Source organism: Bombina bombina, chromosome 10 (assembly GCF_027579735.1).
Source record: "Bombina bombina isolate aBomBom1 chromosome 10, aBomBom1.pri, whole genome shotgun sequence".
Classification (NCBI taxonomy): Eukaryota; Metazoa; Chordata; class Amphibia; order Anura; family Bombinatoridae; genus Bombina; species Bombina bombina.
The window spans coordinates 102,566,208-102,587,491 of NC_069508.1; the positions used below are offsets into that span (position 1 = coordinate 102,566,208).

Consider the following 21,284-nt stretch of genomic DNA (forward strand, 5'->3'; position numbering starts at 1 on the left):
AAAGCCTGACTAAACGCTTGAACGTCTGGTACCTCTGCCAGACGTTTATGTAAAAGAATAGACAAAGCCGATATCTGTCCTTTTAAGGAACTAGCTGATAATCCTTTCTCCAATCCTTCTTGGAGAAAAGACAATATCCTGGGAATCCTAATCTTACTCCATGAGTAACCCTTGGATTCGCACCAACAAAGATATTTTCGCCAAATCTTATGGTAGATTTTCCTGGTGACAGGCTTTCTGGCCTGAATCAGGGTATCGATAACCGACTCAGAGAAACCACGCTTAGATAGAATTAGGCGTTCAATCTCCAAGCAGTCAGACGCAGAGAAATTAGATTTGGATGTTTGAAAGGACCTTGAAGTAGAAGGTCCTGCCTCATTGGCAGAGTCCATGGTGGAACAGATGACATGTCCACTAGGTCTGCATACCAGGTCCTGCGTGGCCACGCAGGCGCTATTAGAATCACTGACGCCCTCTCCTGCTTGATTCTGGCAACCAGACGAGGAAGGAGAGAAAACGGTGGAAACACATAGGCCAGATTGAAGGACCAAGGCGCTGCTAGAGCATCTATCAACGCCGCCTGGGGATCCCGGGACCTGAACCCATAAAGAGGAAGTTTGGCATTCTGACGGGACGCCATCAGATCCAATTCTGGAGTGCCCCATCGCTGAATCAGCTGGGCAAAAACCTCCGGGTGGAGTTCCCACTACCCTGGGTGAAAAGTCTGACGATTTAGAAAATCTGATTCCCAGTTGTCTACTCCTGGGATGTGAATTGCTGAGAGGTGTCAAGAGTGATCCTCCGCCCACCTGATTATCTTGGTTACTTCCATCATTGCTAGGGGACTCCTTGTTCCCCCTTGATGGTTGATGTAAGCTACAGTCGTGATGTTGTCCGACTGAAATCTGATGAATTTGGCCGCAGCTAGCCGAGGCCATGCCTGAAGAGCATTGAATATCGCCCTCAGTTCTAGAATGTTTATCGGGAGAAGAGCTTCTTCCCGAGACCATAAGCCCTGAGCTTTCAGGGAGTCCCAGACCGCACCCCATCCCAACAGACTGGGGACGGTCGTTACGATGATCCACTCTGGTCTGCGGAAACACATTCCCTGAGCCAGGTGATCCTGAGACAACCACCAGAGAAGAGAATCTCTGGTCCCCTGGTCCAACTGTATTTGAGGAGACAAAACTGCATAATCCCCATTCCACTGTTTGAGCATGCATAGTTGCAGTGGTCTGAGGTGTATCCGTGCAAAAGGGACTATGTCCATTGCCGCTACCATTAATCCGATTGTCCCCATGCACTGAGCTACAGATGGCCGAGGAATGGAATGAAGAGCTTGGCAAGTAGTTAAGAGTTCCAACTTTCTGACCTCCGTCAGAAATATTTTAATTTCTACCGAGTCTATTAGTGTTCCTAGGAAGAGAACCCTTGTGAGGGGGGAGAGAGAACTCTTTTTGATGTTCACCTTCCACCCATGAGACCTCAGAAAGGCCACTACAATTTCCGTGTGAGACTTGGCTCTTTGGAAAGTTGACGCCTGAATTAAGATGTCTAGATAAGGTGCCACTGCTATGCCCCGCGGTCTTAGCACCGCCAAGAAGGACCCTAGCACCTTTGTGAAAATTCTGGGAGCAGTGGCCAACCCGAAAGGGAGAGCCACAAACTGATAATGCTTGTCCAGAAAGGCAAACCTGAGAAACTGGAGATGATCTTTGTGGATAGGAATGTGAAGATACGCATCCTTCAGATCCACGGTAGTCATATATTGACCCTCCTGGATCATTGGTAAGATTGTCCGAATGGTCTCCATCTTGAATGATGGGACTCTGAGGAATTTGTTTAGAATTTTGAGATCCAGGATTTGTCTGAAAGTTCCTTCTTTTTTGGGAACCACAAACAGGTTTGAGTAAAACCCCAGCCCTTGTTCCGCAATTGGAACTGGGTGGATCACTCCCATTGTATGTAGGTCTTCTACACAACGTAAGAACGCCTCTTTCTTTGTCGTGTCTGTAGACAGACGAGAAATATGGAACCTTCCCCTTGGAGGGGAGTCCTTGAATTCTAGAAGATATCCCTGGGATACAAGCTCTAAGGCCCAGGGATCGTGTGCGTCTCTTGCCCAGGCCTGAGCGAAGAGAGAGAGTCTGCCCCCTACTAGATCCGGTCCTGGATCGGGGGCTACCCCTTCATGCTGTCTTGGGGGCAGCTGCAGGCTTCTTGGCCTGTTTACCCTTGTTCCAGCCCTGGTAAGGTTTCCAGGCTGCCCTGGGTTGTGAAGTGTTACCCTCTTGCTTCGCAGCAGGGGAGGATGAAGCGAGACTGCTCCTGAAATTTCAAAAGGAACGAAAATTATTTTGTTTGTTCTTTGTCTTAAAGGATTTGTCCTGAGGGAGAGCATGGCCTTTTCCCCCAGTGATTTCTGAGATAATCTCTTTCAATTCTGGCCCGAAAAGGGTCTTTCCTTTGAAAGGGATGTTCAGCAATTTGGATTTTGACGACACATCGGCCGACCAAGACTTGAGCCATGGCGCCCTGCGCGCCAGAATGGCGAAACCTGAATTCTTTGCCGCTAACTTAGCTAGTTGGAAAGCGGCATCTGTGATAAAAGAATTAGCCAGCTTAAGAGCCTTAATTCTGTCCATAATATCCTCATATGAGGTCTCCGTCTGGAGCGCATCTTCCAGCGCCTCGAACCAGAAAGCAGCTGCAGTAGTTAGTTAGGAACAATGCACGCTATAGGTTGGAGAAGAAAACCTTGATGAACAAAAATTTTCTTAAGTAAACCCTCTAATTTTTTATCCATAGGGTCTTTAAAAGCACAACTGTCCTCAATTGGTATGGTTGTGCGTTTAGCAAGTGAAGAAACAGCCCCCTCCACCTTAGGGACCGTCTGCCACGAGTCCCGCGTGGTGTCAGATATGGGGAACATTTTCTTAAAAACAGGAGGGGGAACAAACGGAATACCTGGTCTATCCCACTCCCTAGTTACTATATCCGCAATCCTCTTAGGGACCGGGAACACCTCAGTGTAAACAGGAACTTCTAGGTACTTGTCCATTTTACACAATTTCTCTGGGACCACCAAAGGGTCACAATCATCCAGAGTAACTAATACCTACCTGAGTAATAAGCGGAGGTGTTCTAGTTTAAATTTAAAGGCCACCGTATCTGAGTCTGTCTGAGGAGCAACCTTTCCCGAATCGGAAACTTCTCCCTCAGACAGCACATCCCTCGCCCCCATTTCAGAGCGTTGTGAGTGTATAGCGGATACGGCTACTAAAGCGTCAGAATGCTCATAATCTGTTCTTAAAACAGAGCTATCACGCTTTGCAGGTAACACGGGCAGCTTAGATAAAAATACTGAGAGGGTATTATCCATAACTGCCGCCAAATCTTGTAAGGTAAAAGATAGACGCACTAGAGGTGCTAGGCGTCGCTTGAGCGGGCGTAACTGGTTGTGACACTTGGGGAGAAGTCAACGGGCTAACCTCATTACCTTCTGTCTGAGAATCATCTTGGGCCACATTTTTAAGTGCAACAATATGATCTTTAAAATGTATAGACATATCAGTACACGTGGGACACATTTTGAGAGGGGGTTCCACCATGGCTTCTAAACACATTGAACAAGGATTTTCCTTGGTGACAGACATGTTTAACAGACTAGTAGTAAGACAAACAGGCTTAAAAATCACATTAATCAAGCAAAAACAGACTTTGCAAAAAAACGTTACTGTGCCTTTAAGAATTAAAAAAGGCACACAATTTTCCAAAACAGTGAAAAATGCACCAAACTTTCTGAAATTTTCACAGTATGTACCTAAAGCATTGATAAGATTGCACAACTAGCAAAAAAATCGATTAACCCCTTAATGCCCAAACCGGATCAATAGTAAGTTAACAGACCGGTTAAAACAAATTTAGCACCTTGCCACAGCTCTGCTGTGGCCCTACCTTCCCTTAGGAGTCGGATTTATGGGGGAAAAGCTTCTTATGGGTCCTCAAATTGTAGCAGGAGCCACCATGTGAACACAGCCTGAAGATCTAGTCCATCTAACCGCGCATCTGAGGCGCGAAATTAGGCCCCTCCCATCTTACTCTGGTGCTGTGAGGCCTAAAGAAACACTCCTAGGAGTTATAATATTAGCCATGTGGGTAACAACCCCTGAAAGAAACCCAAAAGGACCTTCTAAGTGTCTCAAAAATGATGTTTATAAGTAAAAACCGTTTGCCATAAAAAAGTGTCAAACAGCATAAATTAGCCCTGTAATGTAAGCTTGTGATTCCATACCTAGTCTCTGAATAAAGCTTACCCTTCCCTCATGGGGATCTTATCAGTCCTTTTCTAGCGTTATCACAGTCTTGTCTAGAAATAAATGACTGAACATACCTTATTGCAGCCTAATCTGCAAACCGTTCCCCCCAACTGAAGTTTTCCTGTACTCCTCAGTCCTGTGTGGGAACAGCAGTGGATTTTAGTTACAACATGCTAAAATCATTTTCCTCTCTGCAGAAATCTTCATCCCTTTTCTACTGGAGAGTAAATAGTACAAACCAGTACCATTTAAAAATAAACTTTTGCTTGTAGAACAAAAACTACAAATCTAACACCACATTCACTTTACCCTTCCGAGAGAGACCCTATTGCTTAGAGCCGGCAAAGAGAATGACTGGGGGGTGGAGCTAGAGGGGGAGCTATATGTACAGCTCTGCTGTGTGCTCTCTTTGCCACTTCCTGTTAGGAAGGAGAATATCCCACAAGTAAAGGATGAATCCGTGGACTGGATACACCTTACAAGAGAAATTATGAACAGCACAAATGCACATCTCTGTTTATCTAATTAAGGAACAGAAACTGGATAGCATATGAAAATATATTGTTACAACTACTGTTATTACAGCTTAAACCGTTAAGTATTTATTTTGATGTTTAATGTATATTGAAGAAAATAAGGTCTTTGTGTATTATTATTTCTATGGAAAATCTTATTTAAAAAAAAATTCATGACAATTTTTTAATATGATTTTTGCAGAAGATATATGCAGCTTGAGCTACCCTAGTATTGCAGCTATCATAGGCTATCCGATAAGCCTGCTTTTTATTGTAGGATACCTTAATACCTTACACTCTACTATTGTATGTTTCTTTTACCACAGGGATACTTCACAGGGCACTGTCAAATTGGATTATACAACACTGAGAACAAAGATACTATTTTTATCTTTATTTTTCCTAATGACAATTTTTTATATGATTTTTTTCTAACATTGTTCTAGCACATTTAGAGACAAATATATTTTAGAACTTTCCTTTCATTTGGATATTACTGAAGCTACTTTTGGATATATCAGACACGTTTTGGGGATTTTTTGATTCATTCATACATATTCACACTTAACACCCAACACATTTTTTATTTTTGGATCTTTATTGGGACTGTATTAGACTATTTTTTACTCTTATATTGGTGATATGCACATTTTATATATTAAAAGTTATAACAATTATGTACTTATGTGTTATACAATTTTTTGTGAAAGCATGTATTTATTTTCCACACTGTTTCTAACCCACATTTAAGCCTCCTTGTCTGAGGCGCTCCCTTTTTTAAATTAATTTCGATAAATCAGATGTGCTAACAAGAGAATTAAAATATATTTTTGAAGTTTAAGCACAAATCTCTATTAAAAACACTTTACATAGACAGTTAATTTGTTGACACATTATCTGTGTCTACAATAGACTAAAGGTCATTCAAACCGTATTCATTAGTACAGTGATTTAAGCATCTTGTCATTTAAAGTTTATGGGTTCAAACCCCTCCAACCCTCAAGTTAGGTAGAATTTTTCTTTTTTATGATTTTAATATTCAATTATAAAAGGTTAGACTGAAATAAAGTGATTAACAACTCCCACCTCAAAAAGTAAGAGTAAGGTTCAAAATAGGGAAGCCCCTGATAATATAAGAAAAATTGTGGACTTGATAGACTACTCCACAAATTTTAGAATGCCTTCTCTGTTTGTCACTGGATGCAGAGAAGGCATTTGATCGAGTGAATTGGAGTTATTTACACTCAGTGCTAGAAATAATGGGAATCTCAGGAAATTTCTGCTCTGCCATTTCTTCGATATATTCCAGCCTTCAGCTTTTAAGGTGGTGGGCTACAAATCTAAACCCATACATATTATGAATGGAACTAGACAGGGATTCCCTCTATACCCACTTCTTTTTGCAATATGCATAGAGCCTTTAGCTGCTCACATTCGCCAAAATGACGATATTTCAGGCATTAAAATAAATGACAGAGAACATAAAATAAGTCTGTTTGCAGACGATGTTATACTATCTGTTACTAAACCCATGATCTCCCTCCCCTTAATATACTCTACTATTGATAAATTTGCTAAGATTTTAGGTTACAAAATAAATAACGATAAATGCGAGGCTATTAGCGTACATCTCCCACAACATACTAAAAAGCTGCTAGAAATTAACTGACTTTCAGTGGTCAGATAAGGGTATGAAATATTTAGGTATTTTGGTACCAAATAACTTAGACCTATTGTACAAACTTAATTATGTCCATCTATTTGCACATATAAAAAACATTTTTATCAAGATGGAGTGGATACAACATATCTTTGTATGGGAGATTAATTGCAGTAAAAATGACAATATTACCAAAGATCCAGTACTTATTCAGGTCCTTACCTATAAATGTACCAACAACAGCTTTAATGAAAATCCAAAGAGAATTGATATTGTTCATTTTGAAGGGAAAAAAAAGTCAATAAACAAACCCTCATTTGTCATAGAAAAAGGGTGGGATGGGATTACCAGATCTGGTCGCATATTTTCATGCTGCTAGAACAGTGCAAACTTCGTTATGGTATAACCAATCAGACAATATCCAATGGGTTAAAGTTGAATCAGATATGTTAATGATACACCCACTTTATCAATTGCTTTGGTGCCCAAAAAAAGACAATATGGCGGAGCTTCATTGCTATCTCCCACACGGTGATATTATGGGATTATTTAACAACCAAATACCCTATATAGTTCAGGTGGCTTGAGGGTGACCCCCTTAGCAACTTTAAACAAAGAACAGGATCCCATTCTTCAACAAAAATGGGCCAACAGAGGCCTCTATAGAATAGCAGACACCTTTAGGGACAATACATTTCTGACTTACAACCAATATGCAGATCTGAATGCTCAAGAGAAAAATTGGTTTCATTATCTACAGTGAAGAGCTAGAGTTAATGAGGTAATTGGGACAAGTAAGACAGGCACTAATACTTACCTTGAACATATATGCCTTACACCACACAGAACACAAGGTACTAATTCTAACTTAAACATTATGTTTAATAATACTTCTACTACAGTTAAACTTCCATTCATGCAAAAATGGGAAGCCGACTTTAATTTTGACTGGCCAGTAGAAAAATGGCATGACCTTTTGGGATCGGGTTCTTCTTTTTCAATCTGTGCACATTTAAAGGAAAATGTCTTAAAGGTGGCATTTAGGTGGTACTTTCACCCTTCTAGAATAAATGGCAAACAGGACCATAATAATAATTGCCTGAGAGGTTGTAATGAGAGAGGAACCTACTTACATATGTGGTGGTATTGCTGCCATGTCTCAAACATATGGTCACAGGACTCCGAACTTTTGGGCAAAATTTTCGATAAAAGGATTTGTTTGACGCCCACTCAAGCTTTATTGCATGAACCATTATTAGGTCTCAATTCCAAAGCAAACTCCAAAGCAAACAAATTAATAGCCATGATTTGTACTATAGTCAAGCTAAATATAGCAAGATAATGGAAAACCATAATACCAACATTTCAAATCATTGAGAGTAAGATTAATTATTACATCCAGATGAGCAGTGCTTCTGCTGACATTTTAGATATCAAAGACCAGTTTTTTAAATCTGGGAACCCCAAATTATGTATATAGAAGAAGGGCATAGACGTCAGGCCCATAAAAGTGATGTTTAATTGGATTTCATGTGTTCACTCGGATTAGAGTAAGATTTGGTGTAATAGCTTGGACATGGCTGGGCCCCATCCAATGCTGTTGAAGCAAGAGATGATATATTGTGTTGAAATGAGAGTGGGTTTATCGGTTTGGGAGGGATTGGGATTTGGCATAGCTGATTACAAAAGTCAAATGTTACTAGCTACACAGTATGTATCCTGAATGATTTGTCAGATTTACACTGTTTTGAATTTTCTTGTATGCATAAAATTTAATGGAAAACTCAAAAAAAAAAAAATTGAAAAAAAAGTAAGTTAGGGGGAGTAACTTTTCAAAATGTATTTAAAAAAAACTGTAAACATTAAAAGGGAGTATACCTAGATTACCTAGGTATACTTTCAACAAAGCATACTAAGAGAACTAAACAAATTAGATAATAGAAATAAAGTGGAAAGTTATTTAAAAATGCATGCTCAATTTAAACCATGAAAGAAAAAAATATGAGTTTCATGTTCCCATTAAAAGGACAGCTAACACCTTGTAATTACAAGACATTTCCGTTGTGTTGCTATAGACTATCAGCCAAATCTAAAGGTTTTAAAAAAAATTAACATCTTGTTTGCTGCAATTTTTTTTCTTCATTAGGCAAACTCTACCAACCATTTGCCATTTTGGAGGAGCCAATCTGGGCTTGAGTCGGCAGACAACAAATCCTAGTAGTACTGCGCAACATGCGTAGCTAGATTGTATTTTTAACTCCTCCCAACCAGACCGCTGCTCAGAGGAAGATGCTTCCATTCTAAAGCCAGCAGAGGTTGGTATAGTCTTGGCTTGAAATAGTGGAATTAAAGTATATAAAAAAAAGAAAATATCTTAAAAAAAAAAAAAAAAAAAATTCTCTTATATTTAATTTCTTTTCTTCCCTTTACCTGTCTCTTTGTTGTAGTTTTCCTAATTCCTTCACATGGACTACATCACTGTTTGCCTTCCTCCCCATCATCTTCTTTTTTTTAAATTAAATATTAATTATTTTTTATTCTAATAATTTTTTCGCGCACAAAGCCATTGAATAATTTTCCCACGCACAAAGCCATTGAATAATTTTCCCACGCATGAAGCCACCTGAATTCCAGTAATTGCTATCCAGTTGATCAGCCATAGCCCACCAGTATTCTAGTATTTGCCAGTAACATCAGTTGTGGTTAGCTCACATTCATATTGAGAGCTTTCTGATATAAACTTAATTTATGACTCCAATGTCTGTCCATGATCATAAGTAGTTTTGAATAATTCCTAACTGGGGAGGTAACTTGGAAGACTTGTGGTCCTTTTAAACATAATTCTTCCCCCCCCCCCCCCCCCCCCAACTTTCTGCCTCTCTGTTTCCAGCTCAAAAGGAGGCACTCACCCTTCATCTGTTAATTGGAAGTATTCTCTCAGTTCTGTCATTCAGTTAGTTAATTCCAAAAAATAATTCTTAAAAATGTGTAAATATATACATAATGTAAACTTAGCTATGGTTATACTAGTTATGTACAGTATATATATATATATACACACACACACACACACACACACACATTATAGAGGTTTGTATCTTTTACAAAAAAATTCATGTTAGTGGTCCAGGGGATTCAAAATTGTGAGTTTCGTGGTCCCTGAGGTCTGAAAGGTTGGCGACCCCTGCTGTATGACACAGCCAAGTCTAAATGTTTTCAAAACAAATCAACATTTTGTCTGCAATCATTTTTAAATAGCTAAACTAACCCTGTTGTCTACCTTATTTGGAGGAGTCAATCTAAAGACTATAGTCTGCAGATAAAAAGGCTAACACCGTCATAAAGTTAGTGTAAAATGTGTTGTTTTCAGAACTTACATTACATGAAAGGGGGCAAGTAAATTATGAAACATAGAATTTGACGGTAGATAAGAATAAAAAAAGCACATCAAGTCTACCCATATTAAATGTTACTGTTTCTCCCTAAGGATGATGGGAGAAACCAGATGTAGACTCCTTGCCCAAAGTTCTTAGAGAGATATGGATGCACCTCACTGATGAGGCCCAAAATAGGCCAAAATCCACCAACCACTAGCCTTATCGAACAGAGCCAACCCAGGCTTGAGTCTGCAGACACTACTAGACACAGTCATTATGTTAGTATAGAGTGCATTGCTTTGCAGTTGTTAAAGCCAATTAAAAAGAGACATAAAACCCCATTTTTATTTCTTTTATGAATCAGATAGACCAGGTGATTTAAAAAAAAAACAACAACAAAAACTTTACATTTAATTTCTATTTTATTTGATTTGTTCTCCTCATATCCTCTGTTGAAAAGGATACCTAAGTAGGCTCAGTAACTGCTGATTGGTGGCTGCACCTATATGCCTCATGAAACCCAAAATCTTCCTTTAATGATTCAGGTAGAGCATGTGATTTTAAACAACTTTCTAATTTATGTCTATTCATTTTTCTCCGTTATCTTGGTAGCTTTTGCTGAAAAGCAGGGATGTAATGCTTAGGAGCCAGCCCATTTCTGGAGCACTATGTAACAGCAGTTTTGCAAGAATGTTATCCATTTGCAAGAGCACTAGATGGCAGCACTATTTCCTGCCATGTAGTGCTACAGATGCCAACCTAGGTATCTCTTCAACAAAGAATATCATGGGAATAAGGTGAATGTGATAATAGAAATAAATTTGATTTTTTTTTTAAATGGTATGTTTTGTCTGAATCACAAAAGCAAATGTTTGGGTTTTATATCCTTTTAAAGGGACACTGAACCCAATTTTTTTCTTTCGTGATTCAGATAGAGCACGCAATTTTAAGCAACTTTGTAATTTACTCCTATTATCAATTTTTCTTCGCTCACTTGTCATCTTTATTTGAAAAATAAGGCATCTAAGCTTCTTTTTTGGTTCAGAACTCTGGACAGCACTTTTTTATTGGTGATGAATTTATCCACCAATCAGCAAGAATAACCCAGGTTATTCACCAAAAATGGGCCGGCATCTAAGCTTACATTCTTGCATTTCAAATAAAGAAGAAGAGAATGAAGAAAATTTGATAATAGGAGTAAATTAGAAAGTTGCTTAAAATTGCGTGCTCTATCTGAATCACAAAAGAAAAAATTTGGGTTCAGTGTCCCTTTAAGTAGAATAGAACTAAAGAGAAATGGAAATAAATCTAAAATAAAGCTAGAAACAGACATCAGTTTTTATAATTTGTTGGGCAACGTACTAAAATCTCAGGTATAAATGATGTGTGTACTGTTATCTATAACAACTGTTGCTTATATTATCCACAAGAAAAGAAAGAGACCAAAAGGATCCCCAGCATGGTTTGAATCTCAGGTTACATAGGCTTAAATGAGAAAGCGTATTACATAAGGCAGCTATCCCTCCCTACCGAAACAGGACATAACGCAGAACATCTGCTTTACTGCGTTCATCAGTGCTTCTGCAAGAGGAAAACAGAACCGGGGTAAGTTTGCTCATTTTGTTTTATTTAAATATAAATCTTTTTAAATAATCACAGTACACCTTCAATGCAACGGAAAAGTAAAAGATAAATATGTCACGGTTTTCATTTTGACACTGCCGCTTTAACTACCACCACATGTGAGGGGCTTGCAGAAACGAGAGCCAGCAGGACCACGGTATTAATGAAGTTTCAAGAGGCAGAGACTACCGCTTGTGTGACTAATCTTCTGTCACTGTACTAATAACAATACTCTCCAGGATGAGGCTACATCAGATGGTGCCTTTAGGTTTTTAGCACTGGGAAATATACTAGTAAATCCCTCTTATCTCAATCATAACAATATTTTAACAGTGTTTAAAGAAACAGATGGGATCCATTTCAGGGCAGTTGTACACAGTTAGTGTAAAAGCTTGCAAGTCTAGCGCTAGCACTGAAATAGTTAACATGGGAAATCAAATTCACCATTCACTGCCAAGTACTCATTTATTATTACTGCAAGACACAAGAATCCAAAAGACAGAAACAATTTCTTGCAGTCATCTGTTCCAAAGAGGCGCTACAGTAGAAGGTCTCTTGGCTCAATATTCACAAGGTGGGTTGAAAATTCAGATTTTCTGAAAAAAAGGAAGGAAAAAAAAGGAGGAAAAAAAAGGAGGAAAAAAAAAAAAAAAAACACAACCAAACCCCCCTCCACATCCTGATCTGGATTAAGTTTATTGACTACATAGATTGGAGACCCAGCAACGCCAGTTGGCTGGGTTACTTCAGCCTTTGACGGTTAAAGTATTTCAGCTTTCTAACAAGCCATGAAGGTCTCTGTCTTTTCACCCAGGATTCAGGAAGCAAAATCTAGCTGGGATACCCTGCATTTTAAAAAAGACCCTTATGTGAAATAAGGACAAGAGATGCAGCAAGCAGCTAGAGAGGTCTGAAACCAAAGTTTTATTAAATTCTCTTTCACACCTGATTTTTCATCAAAGAAGTTAAAAACGGACACTGCTGAAAGGTTGGTTTACACATTCTGTTTTTTTTTTCTCTATTTTAAACTTATGCATGGACAAAGAAGAAGGGCGATTGAGATAATTGTTCAGATGTTTGGCACATGGACACATCTGGAAGCTGTTAACCCTTCCCTGACAGCAGCAACATACTGGCAGGAAATGGTTTTAATGTAAAAGATTTTTTATTATATAAAACAAACTTTTTGTAGATAAGGCAGGCAAGGTATACACAAACAATATGTAAATATTTACAAAACAAATAATTGGGGGGTAGTAGAGTGAAATTAACTTTAGAATAGACAATACAAGTACCTGTTGGAGATGTAAGAGTGATTAAGAACTTATTTTCAAAAAGGGGAGGGGTAAAACAATTTCTTTTTTTTTTAAAAACAATGTCTTTATTTTATCTTTTAATATATATGGCTCTCACAATGCCTAAAATTTTAATTTGAGAGACTAAAGCTAGTATACACAGCTTAAACTGGACAGGAAAAATAAAGTCTGATTCGTCAAATTTATCTAAATGAAATCAGAATTGTAACAAATATAGAATTTGAGTTTCAACTTTTCCACAACTTTTTGCATCAAGCCTGAAAGTATTGACAGGTATTTCAGTCTCTACTATAATAATTTTGCTAGAGTTTTACCATATAAATTTGTAAATATAATTTGCAAAGTATCTATAAAATAAAGGTTAATTTAACAATAACCAATTTTATTATTATTAATAATAATTAAAAAAAGAGAATAAATTGAAATGAGCAAATATAGGAGACGCAATAAAATAAAATACATGTACCAAGGTTAAAAGCCATTTAACAATTGCTTTTAGAACGACTAAAAAAGTTAAGTAATTGTATTAAAAATATAAAATGTATAAATAAAATATATAAAGGTTTCTATTTTACTGTGTATGCTATAGTAAAGATTTGTCTGTAATTCATTGTAAAAGTTTGACACACAAAATGTTACTCACTATTTGTGTTACATTGACAAGGCAATGTAAAACATTTTATCAATATATAATAAACATAGCTAGAGTCTAAAATGATTGTTTTGCCATATATTTTACATGAACTAGTAACTTTTTTCCTTTGACTAGTATTTTTTTCACCCAACAAATACTTGTTACTATTGCTTGCAATAAATAAATAAAACTAATTATTTATACAAAAATATACTGAATGTAGATTTAATTAAATGGTTTATAAAGTATATAATATTGAGACTATAATCTTTCTGTATAAAAAGCTCCACCATGATTTAATGTCATTCCTCCCTTGTGAAAACCATACTCTGCATAAGACAAACCATTTATAGACACTTCTATCCAACAGAGTCAAAAATAACAAGAAGCAGCCATAAGAGACGAGGCATGTTTGATGCTACAGTATCAAAAGTTTACTTAGAGGGGAAAAAAAAATCATGGAAACAGTCCTCTAGCTTTTATATAACGATGCAGGAAAAACGTTCCACCAACATACATATATGTGATTTTGATAGATATATGGATTATCATTGCACATACTTTAAAATGAGAAGGAAAACAAGATGAAAAATGTAAATAATCTAATTAAAGGAACATGAAACCCCACATTTTTCCTTCATGATTCAGATAGAGCATACAGTTTTTAACAACTTTCTAATTTACTTCTATCATCCATTTTGCTTCATTCTCTTGGTATCCTTTGCTGAAAGAGCAGCAAATGCACTACTGGGAGCTAGCTGAACACGTCAGTGAGCCAATAAAAAGGCATATATGTGCAGTTTCCAATCAGCAGCTAGCTCTCAGTAGTGCGTTGCTGTTCCTGAGCCTAAATAGGTATGCTTTTCAACAAAGGATACCAAAAGAATAAAGCAAATTAGATAACAGAAGTCAATTGGAATGTTGTTTAAAATTACATATCAGAATCACGAAAGTTAGATTTTTTTTTACTTTACTGTCCCTTTAAGTCAGGTGGTTGTTATATGCAGTGGTAAGTAATTTGAAAGTTCTGAACTATCTTGAAGTCTAAAAACCAATTGACTATCTTCACAATGCAAAAGCCAAAACTTTTCATTATAGTTCTATTAATCATTTCAAAAGGGGAAGTTTTGTTCTTAAAGGGACATTCCAGCCAAAATTGGAATCCACATGGATGCATTTCAGTTTTGAATAGAAGCATTTCTGTAATATACATTTATTATCAAATATTATTCAATTAAAAGCTATAGCTGTTACAAGTGTGTATGTAAGTATGCTCCATTCACCAGCATTTAAACACGAACGCCTAAGGTGCTTGTACCATCTGGTAATTACTCAATTTGTTAATTACTGACATGATATAAGCACCACTGGCACTCATAGGAGCTGCATTATTTAAAATGCTGGTGCACTGAGAATATCTAGCTATGCTTCACATGCACATGCAGAGAAATATGTTAACACTCAAACAGTGATAACATATAAGCATTTTTGCCAATACATGTATATTGCAACTATGTTTCTTTGCAAAGATGTAATTCATCTATGTGCATTTAAATTTTGACCGGAATATCCCTTTAACACGTTGTGAAACATTCCAGTTAACCGACATTTTGTATCTCACTTTGTTGGATTATACAAGATAAAAAAGCTTCATTTGAACAGAAGACAAGTGATTTTGAAAGCATGCCATTAAAGGGACATAAAACCCAACATGGTTCATGATAGAGCATGCAATTTCAAACAACTTTTCAATTGACTATTATATAATTTGCTTGCTTTATACTCTTGCAATCCTTTGTTAAAAAGGCATACCTAGGTCGTCTCAGGTGCAGCAAGGCACAACTGGGAACTAGCTGCTGATTGGTGACGGCACATACATGCCTGTTGTCATTGGTTCACTGTGTGTTCAGCTAGCTCCCAACAGTGCATTGCTGCTCCTTACACAAAGGATAACAAGAGAATGAAGCAAATTTGATAACTGAAGTCAATTGGAAAATTGTTTAAAATTGCAAGCTCTATCTGAATCATGAATGAAAAACAAAATGGGCTTTACATGGCTTTAAGTTCTAATATACAAATAGTTTGGATGATGAAACGGTATCGCAATCTCTCTGGAACCAACACAGCAATAACCTGTTGTTCCTAACTAGGCACAGAAATATAAATCTGAAAATGTACATTTCTAAAGTTTTATGCAGATCTGCCTCGCTCAGCAAAAGGGTTAACAAGATCAAGTACATGATTCAGTGTCATAATTATTTACAATGGAAATAACAGCTCTATACTGTATTCATAGAATGTTGGATTTATGTAACATGAAAATAAATCAATTTAACTATGTGTTCATGGTGGAAAATAGTTAGAAATATGGCGGAAATTACTTCCATGCTCAAATATGTGAGAGTCAGAGACAAAGTGGGGGGGGGGGGGGGTGTTATACATTAAATATGTAAGGAAAGCCATAGAGAACATTAAAGATATGGAAAGACATCTTAAAAAGAAATTTGAAAGCACCTTACATTTTAAATGGTGCAGTAGTGCCAAATACCAGTGAATATTGCAACTAGATATTAATTATAGCTGCATGTAGAGGTGTCAGTTGTCCTTTACAAAAAAAACTGACAACCCGTCACTCAGCACAATGATAGGTAGGTGAAGCAGTGCATATTTTTCACAACTGAGCAGTCATTTATCCCTTGGCTGCCAGTAACATACACATAAACAATTACTTATTTGGTTGACCGTAAAACACACAAACTGAAGAGATGTGCAATACGTTGAGTCATAAGAGGCCTTTTACATTTAGCCAACACTCAAAGAATTAAAAAAACGGGGCATTTAACTGTGTGGTATTACTAGACAGCATTCTAAAATACTGTCCAGTCCAGATGAATACTAAACAAATGGCAATCCTAGGTGTATGATGATATGACTCAGCCTATCATCACTAATACCTGTATATCAGTATACTGTAGCCAAGCCTCAATTTAATGACTAGTTTTGCTGTCCACCATACTAAACTTGTATTTTTTCCTTCAGTGAAGAATATTAACTGAATTGTTCAAGCGCTGGAGAAACGTTACAATGCTAGAGAACAGCAACACTGTATGAGTGTATTTTTATTTGCTTCTTTGTATCAGTTTTTAAGAGAGTTGATGGTTAGAACCCACATAATTTTAGCATAATAAAAAACGACAATTTAATATGGATTCTCAGTTCTTGTTTGATGATGGCGCATGTAGAAAACCATGTGAAACCAGATAGTGCCAACTTTCCACTAATAAATTTTATCACAAATAAAAGAAAGTGACCCTTTTGATTTTAGAATCAAAACTAAATGACCCATTACTGCTTTTTATCTCCTGCTTACACTCTTGCTTACAAAAATGATCAAGGACATAGTATAAAAAGAAAAATATATTGTTTCAGTCAGAAATATCCGTTAAATGTTCACTTATAATGCTGGAATACATTTATGTTCCACACTGATCAGTATAAATTAAGTTTTACAGAGTAATACATCTTACTTGCATAAGATGGCTTAAATAACTTTTGAGAGCACCCAATAAATGCTAAATAAATTGTACTGTTGTGCTAGATCATGCATTTCGACCAAATGACCCTGTCGTATTTGCTTAGCTGATGTGAAAGGGTTAAAGGGAAACTCAATCAAAATTAAAAACTTTCATTATTCAGATAGAGCATGCCATTTTAAACAACTTTCCAATTTACTTCTATTAACAAAATGTGCACAGTCTTTTAATATTTAAACTTTTTGAGTAACCAGCTCTTACTGAGCATGTGCAAGAATAAGTGTGTATGCGTTTGTGAATGGCTGATAGCTGTCACATGGTACGTGTATGCATTTGTGATTGGCTGATGGCTGTCACATGGTACAGGGGGAGTGGAAAAAGACATAACTTTTAAAATTGTCAAAAAAAAAATCTACTCATTTGAAGTTTAGACTAAGTGCTATTGCATTGTCTTGTCTTGCATTTGTTGATTATGCAAATCTACTGTGTTGACTGGTCCTTTAAACAAAAGTACACTGTCCTTTTAAACACATAGGGCATGGGGGAAATTAGTAAAAATAATAAACTGCTGTTTGAAAATCTATTTGGACAGAACATACATATATAAAGCAATCAGCATAATATAAGATACAAGTTCCAACCAGTGTGCACCGTATGCTGCAAAGCTTTATTATAAATGCCTTGTGGTCTGTAGGAGTAATTCACTTTATATATGAGTTGGATACAACATTCTGGTTTCTCATTTTCATAGGCAAAATGCAGTAGAAAAAAACAACCTGTTTTACAACATTTTGCCACATTTAAAGGGACACTGAACCCAAATTTTTTTATTTGGTGATTCAGATAGAGCATGCAATTTTAAGCAACTTTCAAATTTACTTCTATTATCAAATTGTCTTCATTCTCTTGGTATCTTTATTTGAAAAGCAAGAACGTAAGTTTAGGTGCCGGACCATTTTTGGTGAACAACCTGGGTTGTTCTTGCCGATTGGTGGATAAATTCACCCACCAATAAACAAGTGCTGTCCAGCATACTGAACCAAAAATTGGCTGGCTCCTTAGCTTAGATGCCTTTTTCAAATAAAGGTAGCAAGAGATCGAAGAAAAAATGATAATAGGAGTAAATTAGAAAGTCGCTGAAAATTGCATGCTCTATCCGAATCACAAAAGACAACATTTGGGTTCAGTGTCCCTTTCAGCTACTCAGGTTTTTTTTTCCAGTGGGTGATATTAGCACCTTGCATTGACATTTTAGTTTCTGAGCCACTGCAGAGAAGTTAAACCACAGACCAGTAAACCAGTAATTCAAAATCCTTATCAAAACCGTGAAACATTTTATATACCAGTCTAGTCTGTTTTTTAGTAATACTCCACCAGTGGACTTATTTGTGTTTTAATTAATTTAAGATTTATTAAAATTAGAGAACAATTAATTCCAATATATGTGTATTATATAACGGAGTGCGAGGATTGATACGCTGTTAGCACAACTGATTTGTTTTCACTGACATTTACTTTGTATAAGATGCAGAAGAATATCCTCTTTTCTGGTTGCTGATATCTTTGGTCCACATCAGATCATATTTGCCAATTTTTTTTTAATTAAAAAGCATATCTATGTAGGCTTAGGAGCAGCAATGCACTACTAGGAGCTGGCTAGTGATTGGTTCTGCACATATATATGCCTCTCGTCATTGGCCCACCCAACGTGCTCAGCTAGCTCTCAGTAGTGCTTTGCTGCTCCTTCAACAAAGCATATAAAGAGAATGAAGCAAATTTGCTAATAGTTGTAAAATTGTATGCTCTATCTGAATAATGACATTTAAAAAAATGTAGGTTTAATGTTTCTGTAAAAAATTTGAGGAAAATGTTGACACTGAACAAGACTTTCTGTAAAGGATTATTTTTTTTAAATCTATGTAACCAAAAGGTATATTAATGTTTTTCTTTTCTTTTAGTGCCCTGGATAATAACCTTCCCGCTGGGAAGATGGGGGGCACCCTTTGGAGTGTGGGAGTTCTTCTCTTCTTACTAACATCCATGGGACATTGTTCAAAAGCTACATCCAAAAATAGCAGGGGCACTTCAAAAAGGATCATAAGATCCACTGATGATGGGGAGGATGGGAAAAAGTGTGGATATACATTCATGGTGCCCCAACAGAAAATCACTGGACCCATATGTGTCAGCACCAAAGGACCTGGTCCAAATAAGGATCAAGTCACAAGAATGGACTTAGAAAATGTGAAGGATGCTTTGTCCAAGCAAAGGAGAGAGATGGATATGCTACAAGTAATGGTAGATGTGGACGGTAATATTGTGAGTGAAGTTAAATTACTAAGAAAAGAGAGTCGCAATATGAACTCTCGTGTCACTCAACTTTACATGCAGTTACTACATGAGATAATTCGCAAGCGAGACAATTCTCTTGAAGTTTCTCAGCTGGAAACCAAGATCCTGAATGTAACGGCTGAGATGCTTAGGGCAGCCACACGATACAAGGAGTTAGAAGTAAAATACGCTTCTTTGGTAGATTTAGTCAACAATCAGTCAGCAATTATTGCCTTGTTAGAAGAACAATGCATGAGAGTGTTTTCTAGGAGGGACAGCCAAGGGTCACCACCGCTAGTGCAAGTTGTTCCGCAGCATATCCCTCAAAGCCAGCAGTATACACCGGGATTGGGAGGCGGTAACGAAATCCAGAGAGACACAGGATATCCAAGAAATAGAGACAGCAGACAGCCACCACAAGCGCCTCCCACAAGCAGCCCATTCCGGGTTCCACCAGTAACAATGATCAACGAAGGTAAAGTCTATGTAGTCACAACTTCATTGAATCAAAGCACTTTTTGTCTATAAAACAACCTATTAAGACTACAGGGACTCTATATACACTGTATGCAGCTGTAACTTTTTTTTAAAGAGTAAATAGGACTTCCCAATAAGAACCTTTATTAAAACCACAAAATAACTAAATGCAAAACCTACCTGAATCCCTGAAATCGCAAAATAAACAAATAAATAATTCAATAAAGTTAGATGTATTTGAATACTACATTTTAAGGAATTTGTGATTAAAGGGACATGAAACCGAAAATTTTTCTTTCACAATTCAATTTTAAACAACTTTCCAATTTACTACTTTTATTTCATTTGCTTCCTTCCCTTGTTATCCTTTGCTGAAATTTTATCTAGGAAAGCTCAGGAGCATCAAAGAATCTAGTTTCTAGCTGCTGATTGGTTGCTGCATATTTATACAGATTGTCATTGGCTCACACATGTGTTCAGTTTGAAACCATTAGTGCATTGCTGCTCCTTCAACAAATGATACCAAGAGAATGAAACAAATTAGATAATAGAAGTAAATTAGAAAGTTGTTTAAAATTGTATTCTCTATCTGAATCATGAAAGAAATGTTTGGGTTTCATGTCCCTTTAAGTACAAAATAGTTCCAATTTTAATTGGGAAAAAAAAAGATTAAAAAAAAAGTCAGAGAAAAGAAGTCATAGCATCTTACCATTGTGCATAGCACTTCAAGTTACAGCACAGAATTAAACCTAAAGGTTTTAGTGTACAAATGTCTGAATGACCTTATAGTCATAGAACTTATTTACATATTTCATATAAACCTTTAAAATAAACTTTACCACCTCAATGGAAACAAGGCCTTAGTTGGAAAGCTGTATTGACAATAAAACCATTGTTATTAATTATTGTAGGTTTTCTCTTTCTTGCATTTCAGTATTTTAACTCATACACATCCATAGGTAAAACAGGAACTGTATATTCCCCACTTCAGATTCCAACAAAGCAAATAATGAAATATTTAAGCTCAGCATTCATTGTTTCTACTGCAGAAGTGTGAAATATAAAGTATGAATTTTCTAACATGTTACAATAAACATATGCATCAAGGAGTATTTATTGTAACTCCTCCTCCTATCCACTTTCATTCAAAAATGTTAGAGGGGATAAAATTAGGCTACATAGATACCTTAACATGTGCTTCATAAAGCAACAATATTTATGTCACTATACCTTTTAAATACTGGTAAAATAAGTGTGCATATGTGGTCCACAATATTATAAAGCTGATAAATGCATCAATACTATGAGACAACTGTGCAGTGACACACAGGGAGAGTGCTCACAGACAGGGCATCTAATCCTGATCCTCCAATGACCTTAAAGCGCCATAACCATAAGGAACAAGGCTTTTGTAGTGTGCTGGGCAAAATTGTTGCCATTCTACTCACCAAAGACCCCAGGTTTAAAATAATAAATCCCTGTTTTAAACTAGTGGACCC

At 36.8% G+C, this 21,284-nt stretch overlaps 2 protein-coding genes across 9 annotated transcripts in view; one reads left to right on the forward strand and one right to left on the reverse strand.

Moving 5' to 3' along the window:
* Nucleotides 1-21,284, reverse strand: part of RALGPS2 (Ral GEF with PH domain and SH3 binding motif 2) — a 619,002-nt gene that overhangs the window by 152,155 nt on the left and 445,563 nt on the right. The gene's annotated exons all lie outside the window — the stretch shown is intronic.
* ANGPTL1 (angiopoietin like 1) overlaps nucleotides 11,325-21,284 on the forward strand; it is a 55,332-nt gene continuing 45,372 nt past the window's right edge. Inside the window, exons 1-2 of one of the 2 annotated variants that reach the window (XM_053693292.1) lie at nucleotides 11,325-11,476; nucleotides 18,936-19,783. In XM_053693292.1, the coding sequence (XP_053549267.1) occupies nucleotides 18,967-19,783 (817 nt within the window). In that variant the 5' untranslated portion in view covers nucleotides 11,325-11,476; nucleotides 18,936-18,966. Of the gene's footprint in view, nucleotides 11,477-11,876; nucleotides 12,483-18,935; nucleotides 19,784-21,284 lie in introns of those variants that run through there. The other variant, XM_053693291.1, reaches the window with a different exon arrangement.